The 24,798-nt window shown below is 35.1% G+C and overlaps 1 protein-coding gene across 2 annotated transcripts in view; it reads right to left on the bottom strand.

Moving 5' to 3' along the window:
• Positions 1 to 24,798, bottom strand: part of LOC137428018 (myosin-binding protein C, cardiac-type) — a 139,960-nt gene that overhangs the window by 6,766 nt on the left and 108,396 nt on the right. For both annotated transcript variants that reach the window (XM_078777529.1, XM_078777528.1), the window contains exons 20-26: positions 7,253 to 7,357; positions 6,970 to 7,158; positions 6,669 to 6,803; positions 6,397 to 6,564; positions 725 to 813; positions 335 to 530; positions 60 to 199 (exon numbers count right to left, since the gene is read on the bottom strand). In XM_078777529.1, the coding sequence (XP_078633655.1) occupies positions 60 to 199; positions 335 to 530; positions 725 to 813; positions 6,397 to 6,564; positions 6,669 to 6,803; positions 6,970 to 7,158; positions 7,253 to 7,357 (1,022 nt within the window). The remainder of the gene's footprint in view (positions 1 to 59; positions 200 to 334; positions 531 to 724; positions 814 to 6,396; positions 6,565 to 6,668; positions 6,804 to 6,969; positions 7,159 to 7,252; positions 7,358 to 24,798) is intronic.

Here is a 24,798-nt window from a genome sequence, read left to right as displayed (position 1 = left end):
CATACAACGAATGTCTGTCAACCTTCCCTGGGCTGATTTGATCGTTCTAAACCACGTACCATCGTTTGCCGATCAGCTTTCTGTATTGTGTATCCTGTAATCTCAGTGTTTCCATCATCCCGAGGAACCATCCATTTTAAAGCGACATTGAATCCCCAGACCTCGACGACCTTAACGATCTGTGGAGGTCCTGGTTTCTCTGATAGAGGAGGATAAACAAGGAGGGGGGAACATAGTTAGATTTCCACTTCCGGTGTGGCGTCTTTATTTCTGAGTTCCACGAGGTCGAACTACTTTTGTGACTCATGCTGGAAGGTGAAAAGGCCACACGAACCCACGACCCGAATTTTTATGTTCGCTTGGTCTTCCAGGTGATCGATATCCAGCTTGAGGTTGTAGACACCGGAGTCAGAGCGCTCGACATGACGGATGAAGAAGATGGTGTCCATGACGCTGTTGCAGATGCTCACTCGCTCCGTGTCCAGTGGCTGCTCGTCCTTTTGCCAGGTCACCTTGGGCCTCGGCTTTCCCTGAGGAGAGAAATCAATTGTCATGATGACCTTCAGATGGAGTTGGGAAGGTGGTTTTGAGATTAAAGGACATTGTGGAGTAATGGAGTGGAAAAAAAGAAGAAAGTACAAGTTTGAGGAACGACCATGAAGTGTGGTCCGATTTGTAGATGGATACGATGACGAGACAGGTAGGGTGGGATGGCACAATTTACCTGGAAGGGAATTGCCTGGTTGATCGTTTGCCCAACCTGACGGATGTACGTGTGCCGGAGATGCCTGGGCAGTCGGATACGAGGTCTTTCTAAGGGGGAGGAAACACCCAAATATGGATACATGAGCTTTGGAAGACTTGAATGAAGACCATTCTGTGGTTGACATGGCAGACCCAAGGTTGATGCTCACCAGTCCACGGTGCCAAGCTGTGTCACGTGGTATAACTATTTCAATGCAAATCATTTCTCTTTTTCATAGAAGTAAAGGTAAGTAAGGTAAGTAAGGTAAGTAAGGCTCCCAAGAGAAGGGAACTCTCTGTTGATGTATTTCTCTCTCCATAATATGTGATTCTGTTCGGATGCGAAACACTATCATCAATACATTGGTTGTTTTTTCATCGTTTACCCATTATTGAATACATTCGGATTTTTCTTGTAAACTAGTAAGAAGCTCGTCAAATATGACTCGTTGGAACAGTTTATTTGACGGTTTAGCGGTTGCCGAAGACGATAAGAAGAGGCCATTTCGTTGGGTACAAAAGGTAGTTTATTGTACAGAAATCCCCAGCAACTGCTAGCGAACAGAAGTCGTAACGGCTTATATAAAACAAGCACCCTCTTCGGAGGGCGTGGCTCCAACAGCCGCGCGTGCGTCACGACGACACAACCAAACGCCCGTGTGCGTGGGTTAGAACAAACCCATCGTAATGGTAACCGTCACATGCGGATAAGTGAATAAGGTAACCGCGACATGTGCATAAGGTAACCACTACATGCGCCCCCCCCAGAAGGCACGCCACGGGCGTGTACGTAGTTCGCGGGTGGAACAGAGCCGGGCCGCGGGTGGAACCGAGCCGGGCCGCGGGTGGAACAGAGCCGGGCCGCGGGTGGAACAGAGCCGGGCCGCGGGTGCTGAGCAGCGGTAGCAGTTGTAGGTGCAGCAGTAGGAATTGCGGGAGTGGCGAGCAGCAGCATCAGCCTCGGGATCCGTCGTAGGAGCAGTAGTAGGAGTTGCAGGAGTGGTGGGCGGGGCGTGGCGGCGCCCACGAGGTGTGCAGCAGCATCAGCCTCGGGATCCGCCGTAGGAGCAGTAGTAGGAGTGGTGAGCAGCAGTACTCGGCCTGTGTGCACGGAGGCGACGAAGTAGCAGTACTCGGCCTGTGTGCGCGAAGGCGACGGGCAGCAGTACTCGGCCTGTATGTGCGGAGGCGACGAGCAGCGGTGCTCGGCCCGTGTGCGCGAAGGCGACGAAGTAGCCGTGCCCGGCCTGTGAGCGCGGAGGCGACGAAGTAGCAGTACTCGGCCTGTGTGCGCGAAGGCGACGAAGTAGCCGTGCCGCCAACGCCCCGTAACGGCGTCCTTCGGAGGGTCCCGGAGCTGGTTCGCCCCTCCAGTGTGGAAGAAATTGCGGTCGCAATCCTGCCGTGTTCATTCGGCCCCCGAATACGTTCGGGGGCAACGTGGTCACCAGTTTAGCGGTTGCTGAAGACGATAAGAAGAGGCCATTTCGTTGGGTACAAAAGGTAGTTGATTGTACAGAAATCCCCAGCAACTGCTAGCGAACGGAAGTCGTAACGGCTTATATAAAACAAGCACCCTCTTCGGAGGGCGTGGCTCCAACAGCCGCGCGTGCGTCACGACGACACAACCAAACGCCCGTGTGCGTGGGTTAGAACAAACCCATCGTAATGGTAACCGTCACATGCGGATAAGTGAATAAGGTAACCGCGACATGTGCATAAGGTAACCACTACAACGGTACAGTTTCGTGAGCGTGCCGAAGTCTGAAGCCTCGGCCTAGTGTCAGGGACACTGGGTGGGCTTCCCCACTGTATGGTTACGTGTACCATGGGTGGACCTCCCCACTGTATGGTTACGTGTACCATGGGTGGGTTTCTCCACTGTGTGGTTATGTGTACCATGGGTGGACCTCCCCACTGTATGGTTACGTGTACCATGGGTTGGCTTCCCCACTGTGTGGTTACATGTACCATTGGTGGGATTCCCCACTGTATGGTTACGTGTACCATGGGTGGGCTTCCCCACTGTGTGGTTACATGCACCATGGGTTGGCTTCCCCACTGTGTGGTTACATGTACCATTGGTGGGATTCCCCACCGTATGGTTACGTGTACCATGGGTGGGTTTCCCCACTGTGTGGTTATGTGTACCCTGGGTGGGCTTCCCCACTGTGTGGTTACATGCACCATGGGTTGGCTTCCCCACTGTGTGGTTACATGTACCATTGGTGGGATTCCCCACTGTATGGTTACGTGTACCATGGGTGGGCCTCCCCACTGTGTGGTTACATGTACCATGGGTGGGCCTCCCCACTGTGTGGTTACATGTACCATGGGTGGGCTTCCCCACTGTGGTTACATGTACCATGGGTGGGTTTCCCCACTGTGTGGTTACATGTACCATGGGTGGGTTTCCCCACTCTTTGGTTACATGTACCATGGGTGGGCTTCCCCACTGTGTGGTTACATGTACCATGGGTGGGTTTCCCCACTGTGTGGTTACATGTACCAGGAGTGGATTTCCCCACTGTGTGGTTACATGTACCATGGGTGGGTTTCCCCACGGTGTGGTTACATGTACTATGGGTGGGTTTTCCCACTATGTGGTTACATGTACCATGGGTGGGATTCTGCACTGTGGTCACTGTATACCATGGGTGGGTTTTCCCACTATGTGGTTACATGTACCATGGGTGGGATTCTCCACTGTGGTCACCGTATACCATGCGTGGGTTTCTCCACAGTGTGCTCACCAAGTGCCATGGGTGGGTTTCCCCACTATGTGGTTACATGTACCATAGGTGGGCTTCCCCAATGTGTGGTTCCATGTACCATGGGTGGGTTTTCCCACTATGTGGTCACCGTGTGCCATGGGTGGGTTTCCCCACTGTGTGGTTACGTGTACCATGGGTGGGTTTCCCCACATGTGGTCTCTGCCATGGGTGGGTTTCCCCGCTGTGGTCACCATGTACCATAGGTGGGCTTTCCCACTGTGTGGTTATGTGTAGCATGGGTGGGTTTTCCCACTATGTGGTTAAATGTACCATGGGTGGGATTCCCCACTGTGTGGTTACGTGTACCATGGGTGGGTTTCCCCACATGTGGTCTCTGCCATGGGTGGGTTTCCCCGCTGTGGTCACCATGTACCATAGGTGGGCTTTCCCACTGTGTGGTTATGTGTACCATGGGTGGGTTTTCCCACTATGTGGTTAAATGTACCATGGGTGGGATTCCCCACTGTGTGGTTACGTACCGTTGGTGGGTTTCCCCACTGTGTGGTTACTGCGTCAGTGACGTCATATCCCATATGGTCAACACTTGCATATTATGTGATTGGGGAGTAGAAAGCTGTGAGAGATTGAGAAGTTGGGAAGACTTTCTGGAGAGATTGTTGCTTCAGCTACTGCATAAGGAAGGTTCCTGTTTTTTACCTTGAACTCGATCTGAATCTGGATGAGGTTTCACATTAGAACCGGATATTCTTTGTGACATTTGTTTGTATTGAGCTGTGGATGCTGCTTGTGTTTCCGTTACTCTATCTCTCACGTTTATAGAATCTTATATTTATCTGATAGATGTGATTTTTGTAGCACCATATCATCTTCTACAACATATTTTCATACATGAGTTTCATTAATTTTAAATTCTGATCTCCCTATTTTTGATTTCAGCCAAACTTAGGAACAGACATGATATACTCCCATTACAATACAAAACAAGAAAGAGCAATCAGAGATTGCAGACCATCGCCAGGATGTGTTTTCAGTGGTTTTTTAAAGGCTTTTGTGTAAAAAAAACAAATATGGCGGCTGACCCACGTGACCGATGACATCATATTGTTTTTCTCCACCAATTTATCCCTAGATGACGCTCACTAAATGTCATCTTGATTGGATGAAGTTTTGTACTTGTTGAATTATGACATCATAATGGAGGCACCTATGACATCATCATTAACATATTTTATTCCCCAATGGAGAGTTCTTTACAATGAGCCATGTCTTCATTTTTTCTATGCAGCGCTTTCGGAGATATAGAGGTACAATTTTTTTCGGTGTTTTCCAAGATGGCGGCCGAACCACGTGACCTATGACGTCATAATTAATTTCTTTTCTCCACCGATTTATCCCTAGAGGACGCTCAAGAAATTTCATCTTGAACGGATGAAGTTTTGTACTTGTCGAAATATGACGTCATAATGGAGGCACCTATGACATAATCATTAACACATTTTATTCCCCATGGAGAGTTCTTTACAATGAGCCATGTCTCCATTTTTTCTATGCAGCGCTTTCGGAGATATAGAGGTGCAAATGTTTTCGGTTTTTTCAAGATGGCGCCTGCACCACGTGACGTATGACGTCATAATTATCATTATAAAATTATACAGGTGGAGCTGCACCTATAGTGAAAATTTCCCGTCAATCAGACCAACGGTTGCAGAGAAAATCATATTTATTCTGTGCGGACAAACGAGCAAAGACAGACAGACAGACAGACAAATAAACAAACGGACTCAAATGCAATACCCTCTCCTCAGGCGAGGGTAAAAAGTTTGTACATCAAATAACTACTGAAGGGAAGTCAATGACGAGTGATCCTAAGTCCTCACACTTCACACTTAAAGCAAATATGGCCAAAGGTTCCACCAAAAATGACCCAATATCAAATATCGAGTTAAAATATCTTGTTTTGACCCCTGTGACCCCATAAGTCCTCTGGGGGCATGAAATGGGCATCAATTCCAATATTTTGTTCCATATTTCACACGTTCCCCAATGTTGATTGCAAATACAAAGTTTAGTTTAAAAATATGCCTTTGATTGCATTTTTTGGTATTTGACCTTTTGACCCCAACCTAGGCCCCAGGTGGCAGGGCCAAACATGATACTGCTCTTGCACCTTCTTGCAATGTGGTGATCATAACTATCAAGTTTGGTCCACAACCATTTTGGAGGAGATAGCGTGACGGATGGACGGACGGACACAGCCAGACGGGCAGCACCGATTCCAAAATCCCCTCTCCCCCATTTTTAGCTCACCTGCAACAAAAATTATTCAGGTGAGGTATTACCATCGCTCCGTTTAGCATCAGTCATCAGTCACTAATCAGTATTAGCATCAGACAGGCAGGTAGTCAGTGAGTCAGACTGGATGTGAACATTAGTCAGATCTTCTTCTCTGAAACTACAAACATACTTTTGATGAAACTTGGCCACAATCTAAGGGGGTCTACCGGGGGACAAAGTGGGTCCGGGTTTGACCCCCAAACATGTGATGTCTTTTCTGAAACGACAAACGATTTCGATGAAACCTGACCACAACCTTCATCACCTGTGATGGACTAAAGTTTGTTCACGGCATTAAAAAATCAGGGGTTTTCCCACCAAAAACTTTTGTATTTACAAAAAAAAAAGTATTTAAGTATTTGCGGAAATACTAAAAAAAAGTATTTACTTTCTTTATTAGAGCAAAGTGTTTACTCTTCTCCATTTCTCCGTTACACATTTTGCGAGTAATCCATGCCTACCAGTGGTTCTGTGGTTCTACCAGGTGAGCGCAGGTGCATCGCTCCTATTTTTTGGTGGATAAACAGTGGGGGGAAACAAGAGTTATCGATGACTGTGGAAATCCATTTGGAGCTTCACTCACCCACAATTTCTCGAACGAGCACCGGCTGGCTCATGGTGGCCGGTGGGCTGAGTCCGGCACTATTGATGGCCCTGACTCGGAAAATGAGTTTTTCACCTGTTGGCAGGTCTTTGACATGCAGGGAAGTTCGTTCGACCGGTTCCTTATTTACTGCGACCCACTCGGTGTCTATGAGGAATAGGACAGCAGGACAACAATCCACATTCTCAAGAATTGGGACAATGCATACATAGCAGTTGTATTACCTACCTAGTCTAAGCAAGGGAACCCACCTCCTTCACGACAGTACTCGATGAGGTAGCCGTCGACACCACCCGCTCCAACCTTATCTGGTCGCCTCCATTTCAGTGTCACGGTTGTGTCCGTCACATCATCGACGCCGAGGCGAGTCGGTTCACTTGTGGGGGCTACAGTGATAAAATGCGTAAAATAAATGAAGATGATAGATGAGAAGCATCGGTGAAGTTGGCAAGAATGATGAGAGAGATGCTGATTGGTCGAAAAGGCTTTTTAGTCAGTGTTGATTGACAGGTTTTGGAAACATTTACAAACGGCTTGTCCACGAATTCTCACCCAGAGGGATGAAAGGTTTTGATGCTGGCCCGTGGATGGACATTCCAATTTCATTGACTGCGTAGATCCTGATTTCGTACGCCATTCCCTCGATCATCTTCTTGCATTCAAAACTTGTTTCTTGGATCAAATTGTGACTTAACTTTATCCATCGATGACTTCTCGTTTTCTTCCGTTCCAAGAGGTATCCTACAGAGAAGTTTTATCAGATATTGTCAGCCTGTAAAAAATAATGAAACAAATATAGGGAAGGAGGGAGTTCGGAAGAGGTAGGGATAAATACCTGTAATAGGCATTCCTCCATCATACTTGGGAGTTTCCCAGGAGACTGTACAGCAGTCTTCTCCTACTTCACTGATCTGTGGTTGCCTTGGAGGATCAGGGACATCTGTCAACATCACAGGAGAGCTGATATCACAATATCTATCAATATCACAATATCTGTCAATATCACAATATCTGCCAATATCACAATATCTACCAATATCACAATATCTGTCATTATCACAATTTCTGTCACTATCACAATATGTCATTATCACAATATCTGTCACTATCACAATATCTGTCACTATCACAATATGTGTGAATATCACAATATCTGTCACCATCACAATATGTCATTATCACAATATCTGTCACTATCACAATATGTGTGAATATCACAATATCTGTCACTATCACAATATCTGTCACTATCACAATATCTGCCAATATCACAATATCTGTCAATATCACAATATCTGCCAATATCACAATATCTGCCAATATCACAATATCTGTCAATATCACAATATCTGTCAATATCACAATATCTGTCACTATCACAATATGTCATTATCACAATATCTGTCACTATCACAATATGTGTGAATATCACAATATCTGTCACGATCACAATATGTCATTATCACAATATCTGTCATTATCACAATATCTGCCAATATCACAATATCTGCCAATATCACAATATCTGTCAATATCACAATATCTGTCAATATCACAAATTCCCTGTTTGTCGTAAAAAAGGCGACAAAAAGGGTTGGCGGCAGGAAGGGCATCCGGCCGTAAAACATTGCTTCAAAAAGGGTACCGAAAAACAACAACAACCACGGTCCCCGAAAAAAGGCCAACCCCCGCTTGTGGGGAAAAATGGCCTCTAAAGGTTTTTTTTTTTTTGTCACTATCACAATATCTGTCACTATCACAATATCTGTCAACATCACAATATCTGTCACGATCACAATATCTGTCAACATCACAATATCTGTCACCATCACAATATCTGCCAATATCACAATATCTGTCAACATCACAATATCTGTCACCATCACAATATCTGCCAATATCACAATATCTGTCAATATCACAATATCTGTCACTATCACAATATCTGTCACTATCACAATATCTGTCACTATCACAATATCTGTCACTATCACAATATCTGTCACTATCACAATATCTGTCAACATCACAATATCTGTCACGATCACAATATCTGTCAACATCACAATATCTGTCACCATCACAATATCTGTCACTATCACAATATCTGTCACTATCACAATATCTGTCACTATCACAATATCTGTCAATATCACAATATCTGTCACTATCACAATATCTGTCACTATAACAATATCTGTCACTATCACAATATCTGTCACTATCACAATATCTGTCAACATCACAATATCTGTCATGATCACAATATCTGTCAATATCACAATATCTGTCACTATCACAATATCTGTCACTATCACAATATCTGTCCTCGGTTCGAATCCCGGTCGATCGCTGAATTAACGCCAGGGGGGTTGACTCAGCCTGTCATCCTTCCGAGGTCGGCTAATTGAGTACCAGTTCACTGGTAATTCCCTGTGTGTCGTAAAAAGGCGGCAAAAAGGGTTGGCGTCAGGAAGGGCATCCGGCCGTAAAACATTGCTTCAAAAAGGGGACCCAAAAACAACAACAACCACGGTCCCCGAAAAAGGCCAACCCCTGCTTTGCGGGGAAAAATGGCCTCTAAAGGTGTTTTTTTAATTTTTTATCACAATATCTGTCAACATCACAATATCTGCCAACATCACAATATCTGTCACGATCACAATATCTGTCAACATCGCAATATCTGTCACCATCACAATATCTGCCAATATCACAATATCTGTCAATATCACAATATCTGTCAATATCACAATATCTGTCAATATCACAATATCTGTCACCATCACAATATCTGCCAATATCACAATATCTGTCACTATCACAATATCTGTCAATATCACAATATCTGTCACGATCACAATATCTGTCACGATCACAATATCTGTCAATATCACAATATCTGTCAACATCACAATATCTGTCAATATCACAATATCTGTCACTATCACAATATCTGCCAATATCACAATATCTGACAAAATCACATCTTTCAATATCACATCTTTCAATATCACAATATCTGACAAAATCACATCTTTCAATATCACATCTTTCAATATCACAATATCTGTCAATATCACATCTTTCAATATCACAATATCTGTCAATATCACATCTTTCAATATCACAATATCTGCCAATATCACAATATCTGTCAATATCACATCTGTCAATTTCACATCTTTCAATATCACATCTTTCAATATCACAATATCTGTCAATATCACATCTTTCAAAATCACAATATCTGTCAATATCACATCTTTCAATATCACATCTTTCAATATCACATCTTTCAATATCACATCTGTCAATATCACATCTTTCAATATCACATCTTTCAATATCACATCTTTCAATATCACATCTTTCAATATCACATCTTTCAATATCACATCTTTCAATATCACATCTTTCAATATCACATCTTTCAATATCACATCTTTCAATATCACATCTTTCAATATCACATCTGTCAATATCACATCTTTCAATATCACATCTTTCAATATCACATCTTTCAATATCACATCTTTCAATATCACATCTTTCAATATCACATCTTTCAATATCACATCTTTCAATATCACATCTGTCAATATCACATCTTTCAATATCACATCTTTCAATATCACATCTTTCAATATCACATCTTTCAATATCACATCTGTCAATATCACATCTTTCAATATCACATCTTTCAATATCACATCTTTCAATATCACATCTTTCAATATCACATCTTTCAATATCACATCTTTCAATATCACATCTTTCAATATCACATCTTTCAATATCACATCTGTCAATATCACATCTGTCAATATCACATCTGTCAATATCACATCTGTCAATATCACATCTTTAAATATCACATCTTTCAATATCACATCTTTCAATATCACATCTGTCAATATCACATCTGTCAATATCACATCTGTCAATATCACATCTGTCAATATCACATCTTTCAATATCACATCTTTCAATATCACATCTTTCAATATCACATCTTTCAATATCACATCTTTCAATATCACATCTTTCAATATCACATCTTTCAGTATCACATCTTTCAATATCGCATCTTTCAATATCACATCTTTCAATATCACATCTTTCAATATCACATCTTTCAATATCACATCTTTCAATATCACATCTTTCAATATCACATCTTTCAATATCACAATATCTGTCAATATCACATCTTTCAATATCACATCTTTCAATATCACATCTGTCAATATCACATCTGTCAATATCACATCTTTCAATATCACATCTTTCAATATCACATCTTTCAATATCACAATATCTGTCAATATCACATCTTTCAATATCACATCTTTCAATATCACATCTTTCAATATCACATCTGTCAATGTCACATCTGTCAATGTCACATCTTTCAATATCACATCTTTCAATATCACAATATCTGTCAATATCACATCTTTCAATATCACATCTTTCAATATCACATCTTTCAATATCACATCTGTCAATATCACATCTGTCAATATCACATCTTTCAATATCACATCTTTCAATATCACATCTTTCAATATCACATCTTTCAATATCACATCTTTCAATATCACATCTTTCAATATCACATCTTTCAATATCACATCTTTCAATATCACATCTTTCAATATCACAATATCTGTCAATATCACATCTTTCAATATCACATCTTTCAATATCACATCTGTCAATATCACATCTGTCAATATCACATCTTTCAATATCACATCTTTCAATATCACATCTTTCAATATCACATCTGTCAATATCACATCTTTCAATATCACATCTTTCAATATCACATCTTTCAATATCACATCTGTCAATAACACATCTTTCAATATCACATCTTTCAATATCACATCTTTCAATATCACATCTGTCAATATCACATCTTTCAATATCACATCTGTCAATATCACATCTTTCAATATCACATCTTTCAATATCACATCTGTCAATATCACATCTTTCAATATCACATCTTTCAATATCACATCTTTCAATATCACATCTTTCAATATCACATCTTTCAATATCACAATATCTGTCAATATCACATCTTTCAATATCACATCTTTCAATATCACATCTTTCAATATCACATCTTTCAATATCACATCTTTCAATATCACATCTTTCAATATCACATCTTTCAATATCACAATATCTGTCAATATCACATCTTTCAATATCACATCTTTCAATATCACATCTGTCAATATCACATCTGTCAATATCACATCTGTCAATATCACATCTTTCAATATCACAATATCTGTCAATATCACATCTTTCAATATCACATCTTTCAATATCACATCTGTCAATATCACATCTGTCAATATCACATCTGTCAATATCACATCTTTCAATATCACAATATCTGTCAATATCACATCTTTCAATATCACATCTTTCAATATCACATCTTTCAATATCACATCTTTCAATATCACATCTTTCAATATCACATCTTTCAATATGACATCTTTCAATATCACATCTTTCAATATCACAATATCTGTCAATATCACATCTTTCAATATCACATCTTTCAATATCACATCTGTCAATATCACATCTGTCAATATCACATCTGTCAATATCACATCTTTCAATATCACAATATCTGTCAATATCACATCTTTCAATATCACATCTTTCAATATCACATCTTTCAATATCACATCTTTCAATATCACATCTGTCAATATCACATCTTTCAATATCACATCTTTCAATATCACATCTTTCAATATCACATCTTTCAATATCACATCTTTCAATATCACATCTTTCAATATCACATCTGTCAATATCACATCTTTCAATATCACATCTTTCAATATCACATCTTTCAATATCACAATATCTGTCAATATCACATCTTTCAATATCACATCTGTCAATATCACATCTGTCAATATCACATCTTTCAATATCACATCTTTCAATATCACATCTTTCAATATCACATCTTTCAATATCACATCTTTCAATATCACATCTGTCAATATCACATCTTTCAATATCACATCTTTCAATATCACATCTGTCAATATCACATCTTTCAATATCACATCTTTCAATATCACATCTTTCAATATCACATCTTTCAATATCACATCTTTCAATATCACATCTGTCAATATCACATCTTTCAATATCACATCTTTCAATATCACATCTTTCAATATCACATCTGTCAATATCACATCTTTCAATATCACATCTTTCAATATCACATCTTTCAATATCACATCTGTCAATAACACATCTTTCAATATCACATCTTTCAATATCACATCTTTCAATATCACATCTGTCAATATCACATCTTTCAATATCACATCTGTCAATATCACATCTTTCAATATCACATCTTTCAATATCACATCTGTCAATATCACATCTTTCAATATCACATCTTTCAATATCACATCTTTCAATATCACATCTTTCAATATCACATCTTTCAATATCACAATATCTGTCAATATCACATCTTTCAATATCACATCTTTCAATATCACATCTTTCAATATCACATCTTTCAATATCACATCTTTCAATATCACATCTTTCAATATCACATCTTTCAATATCACAATATCTGTCAATATCACATCTTTCAATATCACATCTTTCAATATCACATCTGTCAATATCACATCTGTCAATATCACATCTGTCAATATCACATCTTTCAATATCACAATATCTGTCAATATCACATCTTTCAATATCACATCTTTCAATATCACATCTGTCAATATCACATCTGTCAATATCACATCTGTCAATATCACATCTTTCAATATCACAATATCTGTCAATATCACATCTTTCAATATCACATCTTTCAATATCACATCTTTCAATATCACATCTTTCAATATCACATCTTTCAATATCACATCTTTCAATATGACATCTTTCAATATCACATCTTTCAATATCACAATATCTGTCAATATCACATCTTTCAATATCACATCTTTCAATATCACATCTTTCAATATCACATCTGTCAATATCACATCTTTCAATATCACATCTTTCAATATCACATCTTTCAATATCACATCTTTCAATATCACATCTTTCAATATCACATCTTTCAATATCACATCTGTCAATATCACATCTTTCAATATCACATCTTTCAATATCACATCTTTCAATATCACAATATCTGTCAATATCACATCTTTCAATATCACATCTGTCAATATCACATCTGTCAATATCACATCTTTCAATATCACATCTTTCAATATCACATCTTTCAATATCACATCTTTCAATATCACATCTTTCAATATCACATCTGTCAATATCACATCTTTCAATATCACATCTTTCAATATCACATCTGTCAATATCACATCTTTCAATATCACATCTTTCAATATCACATCTTTCAATATCACATCTTTCAATATCACATCTTTCAATATCACATCTGTCAATATCACATCTTTCAATATCACATCTTTCAATATCACATCTTTCAATATCACATCTTTCAATATCACATCTTTCAATATCACATCTTTCAATATCACATCTTTCAATATCACAATATCTGTCAATATCACATCTTTCAATATCACATCTTTCAATATCACATCTTTCAATATCACATCTTTCAATATCACATCTGTCAATATCACATCTGTCAATATCACATCTTTCAATATCACATCTTTCAATATCACATCTTTCAATATCACATCTTTCAATATCACAATATCTGTCAATATCACATCTTTCAATATCACATCTTTCAATATCACATCTTTCAATATCACATCTGTCAATATCACATCTGTCAATGTCACATCTTTCAATATCACATCTTTCAATATCACAATATCTGTCAATATCACATCTTTCAATATCACATCTTTCAATATCACATCTTTCAATATCACATCTGTCAATATCACATCTGTCAATATCACATCTTTCAATATCACATCTTTCAATATCACATCTTTCAATATCACATCTTTCAATATCACATCTTTCAATATCACATCTTTCAATATCACATCTTTCAATATCACATCTTTCAATATCACATCTTTCAATATCACATCTTTCAATATCACAATATCTGTCAATATCACATCTTTCAATATCACATCTTTCAATATCACATCTGTCAATATCACATCTGTCAATATCACATCTTTCAATATCACATCTTTCAATATCACATCTTTCAATATCACATCTTTCAATATCACATCTTTCAATATCACATCTTTCAATATCACATCTTTCAATATCACAATATCTGTCAATATCACATCTTTCAATATCACATCTTTCAATATCACATCTGTCAATATCACATCTGTCAATATCACATCTGTCAATATCACATCTTTCAATATCACAATATCTGTCAATATCACATCTTTCAATATCACATCTTTCAATATCACATCTGTCAATATCACATCTGTCAATATCACATCTGTCAATATCACATCTTTCAATATCACAATATCTGTCAATATCACATCTTTCAATATCACATCTTTCAATATCACATCTTTCAATATCACATCTTTCAATATCACATCTTTCAATATCACATCTTTCTATATGACATCTTTCAATATCACATCTTTCAATATCACAATATCTGTCAATATCACATCTTTCAATATCACATCTTTCAATATCACATCTTTCAATATCACATCTTTCAATATCACATCTTTCAATATCACATCTTTCAATATCACATCTTTCAATATCACATCTTTCAATATCACATCTTTCAATATGACATCTTTCAATATCACATCTTTCAATATCACAATATCTGTCAATATCACATCTTTCAATATCACATCTTTCAATATCACATCTTTCAATATCACATCTTTCAATATCACATCTTTCAATATGACATCTTTCAATATCACATCTTTCAATATCACAATATCTGTCAATATCACATCTTTCAATATCACATCTTTCAATATCACATCTTTCAATATCACATCTGTCAATATCACATCTGTCAATATCACATCTGTCAATATCACATCTTTCAATATCACAATATCTGTCAATATCACATCTTTCAATATCACATCTTTCAATATCACATCTGTCAATATCACATCTGTCAATATCACATCTGTCAATATCACATCTTTCAATATCACAATATCTGTCAATATCACATCTTTCAATATCACATCTTTCAATATCACATCTTTCAATATCACATCTTTCAATATCACATCAATATCAGCACAATATCACATCAATATCACACAATATCACATCGAACCCAAATGCTCCTGGACTCTGTGTCCTTCTCTCCTGACAAGGTGGAGGAGTTTTTGTCAAACCTCGACTCTGATTCTGCAACTGGACCAGACGGCATCAGCCCACGGGTCCTAAAATCCTGCTCTGCCGCTCTATCTCACCCTCTCTCTGTTCTTTTCACCCTATCTTTTGCTCAAGGTCATCTGCCAGCATCCTGGAATATCACATCATCTTTCACATCTTTCAATATCACAATATCTGTCAATAACACATCTTTCAATATCACATCTTTCAATATCACATCTTTCAATATCACATCTTTCAATAACACATCTTTCAATATCACAATATCTGTCAATAACACATCTTTCAATATCACATCTGTCAATATCACATCTGTCAATATCACATCTTTCAATATCACAATATCTGTCAATATCACATCTTTCAATATCACATCTTTCAATATCACATCTTTCAATATCACATCAATATCACATCTTTCAATATCACATCTTTCAATATCACATCTTTCAATATCACATCTTTCAATATCACAATATCTGTCAATATCACATCTTTCAATATCACATCTTTCAATATCACATCTTTCAATATCACATCTGTCAATATCACATCTGTCAATATCACATCTTTCAATATCACATCTTTCAATATCACATCTTTCAATATCACAATATCTGTCAATATCACATCTTTCAATATCACATCTTTCAATATCACATCTTTCAATATCACATCTGTCAATATCACATCTGTCAATGTCACATCTTTCAATATCACATATTTCAATATCACAATATCTGTCAATATCACATCTTTCAATATCACATCTTTCAATATCACATCTTTCAATATCACATCTGTCAATATCACATCTGTCAATATCACATCTTTCAATATCACATCTTTCAATATCACATCTTTCAATATCACATCTTTCAATATCACATCTTTCAATATCACATCTTTCAATATCACATCTTTCAATATCACATCTTTCAATATCACAATATCTGTCAATATCACATCTTTCAATATCACATCTTTCAATATCACATCTTTCAATATCACATCTGTCAATATCACATCTGTCAATATCACATCTTTCAATATCACATCTTTCAATATCACATCTTTCAATATCACATCTTTCAATATCACATCTTTCAATATCACATCTTTCAATATCACATCTTTCAATATCACATCTTTCAATATCACAATATCTGTCAATATCACATCTTTCAATATCACATCTTTCAATATCACATCTGTCAATATCACATCTGTCAATATCACATCTGTCAATATCACATCTTTCAATATCACAATATCTGTCAATATCACATCTTTCAATATCACATCTTTCAATATCACATCTGTCAATATCACATCTGTCAATATCACATCTGTCAATATCACATCTTTCAATATCACAATATCTGTCAATATCACATCTTTCGATATCACATCTTTCAATATCACATCTTTCAATATCACATCTTTCAATATCACATCTTTCAATATCACATCTTTCAATATGACATCTTTCAATATCACATCTTTCAATATCACAATATCTGTCAATATCACATCTTTCAATATCACATCTTTCAATATCACATCTTTCAATATCACATCTGTCAATATCACATCTGTCAATATCACATCTGTCAATTTCACATCTTTCAATATCACAATATCTGTCAATATCACATCTTTCAATATCACATCTTTCAATATCACATCTGTCAATATCACATCTGTCAATATCACATCTGTCAATATCACATCTTTCAATATCACAATATCTGTCAATATCACATCTTTCAATATCACATCTTTCAATATCACATCTTTCAATATCACATCTTTCAATATCACATCTTTCAATATCACATCTTTCAATATCACATCAATATCAGCACAATATCACATCAATATCACACAATATCACATCGAACCCAAATGCTCCTGGACTCTGTGTCCTTCTCTCCTGACAAGGTGGAGGAGTTTTTGTCAAACCTCGACTCTGATTCTGCAACTGGACCAGACGGCATCAGCCCACGGGTCCTAAAATCCTGCTCTGCCGCTCTATCTCACCCTCTCTCTGTTCTTTTCACCCTATCTTTTGCTCAAGGTCATCTGCCAGCATCCTGGAATATCACATCATCTTTCACATCTTTCAATATCACAATATCTGTCAATAACACATCTTTCAATATCACATCTTTCAATATCACATCTTTCAATATCACATCTTTCAATAACACATCTTTCAATATCACAATATCTGTCAATAACACATCTTTCAATATCACATCTGTCAATATCACATCTGTCAATATCACATCTTTCAATATCACAATATCTGTCAATATCACATCTTTCAATATCACATCTTTCAATATCACATCTTTCAATATCACATCTTTCAATATCACATCTTTCAATATCACATCTTTCAATATCACATCTTTCAATATCACATCTGTCAATATCACATCTTTCAATATCACATCTTTCAATATCACATCTTTCTATATCACATCTTTCAATATCACATCTTTCAATATCACGTCTTTCAATGTCACATCTTTCAATATCACATCTTTCAATATCACATCTTTCAATATCACATCTTTCAATATCACATCTTTCAATATCACATCTTTAAATATCACATCTTTCAATATCACATCTTTCAATATCACATCTTTCAATAACACATCTGTCAATATCACATCTTTCAATATCACATCTGTCAATATCAAATCTTTCAATATCACATCTTTCAATATCACATCTGTCAATATCACATCTTTCAATATCACATCTGTCAATATCACATCTGTCAATATCACATCTTTCAATATCACATCTGTCAATATCACATCTTTCAATATCACATCTGTCAATATCACATCTTTCAATATCACATCTGTCAATATCACATCTTTCAATATCACATCTGTCAATATCACATCTTTCAATATCACATCTTTCAATATCACATCTTTCAATAACACATCTTTCAATATCACATCTTTCAATATCACATCTTTCAATATCACATCTTTCAATATCACATCTTTCAATATCACATCTTTCAATATCACATCTGTCAATATCACATCTGTCAATATCACAATATCTGTCAATATCACATCTTTCAATATCACATCTTTCAATATCACATCTTTCAATATCACATCTGTCAATATCACATCTGTCAATATCACATCTTTCAATATCACATCTTTCAATATCACATCTGTCAATATCACATCTTTCAATATCACATCTGTCAATATCACATCTTTCAATATCACATCTTTCAATATCACATCTGTCAATATCACATCTTTCAATATCACATCTTTCAATATCACATCTGGCAATATCACATCTGTCAATATCACATCTTTCAATATCACATCTTTCAATATCACATCTTTCAATAACACATCTTTCAATATCACATCTTTCAATATCACATCTTTCAATATCACATCTTTCAATATCACATCTTTCAATATCACATCTTTCAATATCACATCTTTCAATATCACATCTGTCAATATCACATCTGTCAATGTCACATCTTTCAATATCACATCTTTCAATATCACAATATCTGTCAATATCACATCTTTCAATATCACATCTTTCAATATCACATCTTTCAATATCACATCTGTCAATATCACATCTGTCAATATCACATCTTTCAATATCACATCTTTCAATATCACATCTTTCAATATCACATCTTTCAATATCACATCTTTCAATATCACATCTTTCAATATCACATCTTTCAATATCACAATATCTGTCAATATCACATCTTTCAATATCACATCTTTCAATATCACATCTGTCAATATCACATCTGTCAATATCACATCTTTCAATATCACATCTTTCAATATCACATCTTTCAATATCACATCTGTCAATATCACATCTTTCAATATCACATCTTTCAATATCACATCTTTCAATATCACATCTGTCAATAACACATCTTTCAATATCACATCTTTCAATATCACATCTTTCAATATCACATCTGTCAATATCACATCTTTCAATATCACATCTGTCAATATCACATCTTTCAATATCACATCTTTCAATATCACATCTGTCAATATCACATCTTTCAATATCACATCTTTCAATATCACATCTTTCAATATCACATCTTTCAATATCACATCTTTCAATATCACATCTGTCAATATCACATCTTTCAATATCACAATATCTGTCAATATCACATCTTTCAATATCACATCTTTCAATATCACATCTTTCAATATCACATCTTTCAATATCACATCTTTCAATATCACATCTTTCAATATCACATCTTTCAATATCACAATATCTGTCAATATCACATCTTTCAATATCACATCTTTCAATATCACATCTGTCAATATCACATCTGTCAATATCACATCTTTCAATATCACATCTTTCAATATCACATCTTTCAATATCACATCTGTCAATATCACATCTTTCAATATCACATCTTTCAATATCACATCTGTCAATATCACATCTGTCAATATCACATCTGTCAATATCACATCTTTCAATATCACATCTGTCAATATCACATCTTTCAATATCACATCTTTCAATATCACATCTTTCAATATCACATCTTTCAATAACACATCTTTCAATATCACAATATCTGTCAATAACACATCTTTCAATATCACATCTGTCAATATCACATCTGTCAATATCACATCTTTCAATATCACAATATCTGTCAATATCACATCTTTCAATATCACATCTTTCAATATCACATCTTTCAATATCACATCTTTCAATATCACATCTTTCAATATCACATCTTTCAATATCACATCTTTCAATATCACATCTGTCAATATCACATCTTTCAATATCACATCTTTCAATATCACATCTTTCTATATCACATCTTTCAATATCACATCTTTCAATATCACGTCTTTCAATGTCACATCTTTCAATATCACATCTTTCAATATCACATCTTTCAATATCACATCTTTCAATATCACATCTTTCAATATCACATCTTTAAATATCACATCTTTCAATATCACATCTTTCAATATCACATCTTTCAATAACACATCTGTCAATATCACATCTTTCAATATCACATCTGTCAATATCAAATCTTTCAATATCACATCTTTCAATATCACATCTGTCAATATCACATCTTTCAATATCACATCTGTCAATATCACATCTGTCAATATCACATCTTTCAATATCACATCTGTCAATATCACATCTTTCAATATCACATCTGTCAATATCACATCTTTCAATATCACATCTGTCAATATCACATCTTTCAATATCACATCTGTCAATATCACATCTTTCAATATCACATCTTTCAATATCACATCTTTCAATAACACATCTTTCAATATCACATCTTTCAATATCACATCTTTCAATATCACATCTTTCAATATCACATCTTTCAATATCACATCTTTCAATATCACATCTGTCAATATCACATCTGTCAATATCACAATATCTGTCAATATCACATCTTTCAATATCACATCTTTCAATATCACATCTTTCAATATCACATCTGTCAATATCACATCTGTCAATATCACATCTTTCAATATCACATCTTTCAATATCACATCTGTCAATATCACATCTTTCAATATCACATCTGTCAATATCACATCTTTCAATATCACATCTTTCAATATCACATCTGTCAATATCACATCTTTCAATATCACATCTTTCAATATCACATCTGGCAATATCACATCTGTCAATATCACATCTTTCAATATCACATCTTTCAATATCACATCTTTCAATAACACATCTTTCAATATCACATCTTTCAATATCACATCTTTCAATATCACATCTTTCAATATCACATCTTTCAATATCACATCTTTCAATATCACATCTTTCAATATCACATCTGTCAATATCACATCTGTCAATGTCACATCTTTCAATATCACATCTTTCAATATCACAATATCTGTCAATATCACATCTTTCAATATCACATCTTTCAATATCACATCTTTCAATATCACATCTGTCAATATCACATCTGTCAATATCACATCTTTCAATATCACATCTTTCAATATCACATCTTTCAATATCACATCTTTCAATATCACATCTTTCAATATCACATCTTTCAATATCACATCTTTCAATATCACAATATCTGTCAATATCACATCTTTCAATATCACATCTTTCAATATCACATCTGTCAATATCACATCTGTCAATATCACATCTTTCAATATCACATCTTTCAATATCACATCTTTCAATATCACATCTGTCAATATCACATCTTTCAATATCACATCTTTCAATATCACATCTTTCAATATCACATCTGTCAATAACACATCTTTCAATATCACATCTTTCAATATCACATCTTTCAATATCACATCTGTCAATATCACATCTTCAATATCACATCTGTCAATATCACATCTTTCAATATCACATCTTTCAATATCACATCTGTCAATATCACATCTTTCAATATCACATCTTTCAATATCACATCTTTCAATATCACATCTTTCAATATCACATCTTTCAATATCACATCTGTCAATATCACATCTTTCAATATCACAATATCTGTCAATATCACATCTTTCAATATCACATCTTTCAATATCACATCTTTCAATATCACATCTTTCAATATCACATCTTTCAATATCACATCTTTCAATATCACATCTTTCAATATCACAATATCTGTCAATATCACATCTTTCAATATCACATCTTTCAATATCACATCTGTCAATATCACATCTGTCAATATCACATCTTTCAATATCACATCTTTCAATATCACATCTTTCAATATCACATCTGTCAATATCACATCTTTCAATATCACATCTTTCAATATCACATCTGTCAATATCACATCTGTCAATATCACATCTGTCAATATCACATCTTTCAAATATCACAATATCTTCAATATCACATCTTTCAATATCACATCTTTCAATATCACATCTGTCAATATCACATCTGTCAATATCACATCTGTCAATATCACATCTTTCAATATCACAATATCTGTCAATATCACATCTTTCAATATCACATCTTTCAATATCACATCTTTCAATATCACATCTTTCAATATCACATCTTTCAATATCACATCTTTCAATACGACATCTTTCAATATCACATCTTTCAATATCACAATATCTGTCAATATCACATCTTTCAATATCACATCTTTCAATATCACATCTTTCAATATCACATCTGTCAATATCACATCTTTCAATATCACATCTGTCAATATCACATCTTTCAATATCACATCTTTCAATATCACATCTTTCAATATCACATCTTTCAATATCACATCTTTCAATATCACATCTGTCAATATCACATCTTTCAATATCACATCTTTCAATATCACATCTTTCAATATCACATCTTTCAATATCACATCTTTCAATATCACATCTTTCAATATCACATCTGTCAATATCACATCTTTCAATATCACATCTTTCAATATCACATCTTTCAATATCACATCTTTCAATATCACAATATCTGTCAATATCACATCTTTCAATATCACATCTTTCAATATCACATCTTTCAATATCACAATATCTGTCAATATCACATCTTTCAATATCACATCTTTCAATATCACATCTTTCAATATCACATCTTTCAATATCACATCTTTCAATATCACAATATCTGTCAATATCACATCTTTCAATATCACATCTTTCAATATCACATCTTTCAATATCACATCTTTCAATATCACATCTTTCAATATCACATCTGTCAATATCACATCTTTCAATATCACATCTTTCAATATCACATCTTTCAATATCACAATATCTGTCAATATCACATCTTTCAATATCACATCTTTCAATATCACATCTTTCAATATCACATCTGTCAATATCACATCTGTCAATATCACATCTTTCAATATCACATCTTTCAATATCACAATATCTGTCAATATCACATCTTTCAATATCACATCTTTCAATATCACATCTTTCAATATCACATCTGTCAATATCACATCTTTCAATATCACAATATCTGTCAATATCACATCTTTCAATATCACATCTTTCAATATCACATCTTTCAATATCACATCTTTCAATATCACATCTTTCAATATCACATCTTTCAATATGACATCTTTCAATATCACATCTTTCAATATCACATCTTTCAATATCACATCTTTCAATATCACATCTGTCAATATCACATCTGTCAATATCACATCTTTCAATATCACATCTTTCAATATCACATCTGTCAATATCACATCTTTCAATATCACATCTGTCAATATCACATCTTTCAATATCACATCTTTCAATATCACATCTGTCAATATCACATCTTTCAATATCACATCTTTCAATATCACATCTGTCAATATCACATCTGTCAATATCACATCTTTCAATATCACATCTTTCAATATCACATCTTTCAATAACACATCTTTCAATATCACATCTTTCAATATCACATCTTTCAATATCACATCTTTCAATATCACATCTTTCACTATCACATCTTTCAATATCACATCTTTCAATATCACATCTGTCAATATCACATCTGTCAATGTCACATCTTTCAATATCACATCTTTCAATATCACAATATCTGTCAATATCACATCTTTCAATATCACATCTTTCAATATCACATCTTTCAATATCACATCTGTCAATATCACATCTGTCAATATCACATCTTTCAATATCACATCTTTCAATATCACATCTTTCAATATCACATCTTTCAATATCACATCTTTCAATATCACATCTTTCAATATCACATCTTTCAATATCACATCTTTCAATATCACATCTTTCAATATCACATCTTTCAATATCACAATATCTGTCAATATCACAT

This window comes from Myxine glutinosa, chromosome 5 (assembly GCF_964187855.1).
Source record: "Myxine glutinosa chromosome 5, kmMyxGlut1.1, whole genome shotgun sequence".
Taxonomy (NCBI): domain Eukaryota; kingdom Metazoa; phylum Chordata; class Myxini; order Myxiniformes; family Myxinidae; genus Myxine; species Myxine glutinosa.
Note: the sequence above shows the minus strand (reverse complement) of the source record. Positions and strands in the feature narration are given on the sequence as shown.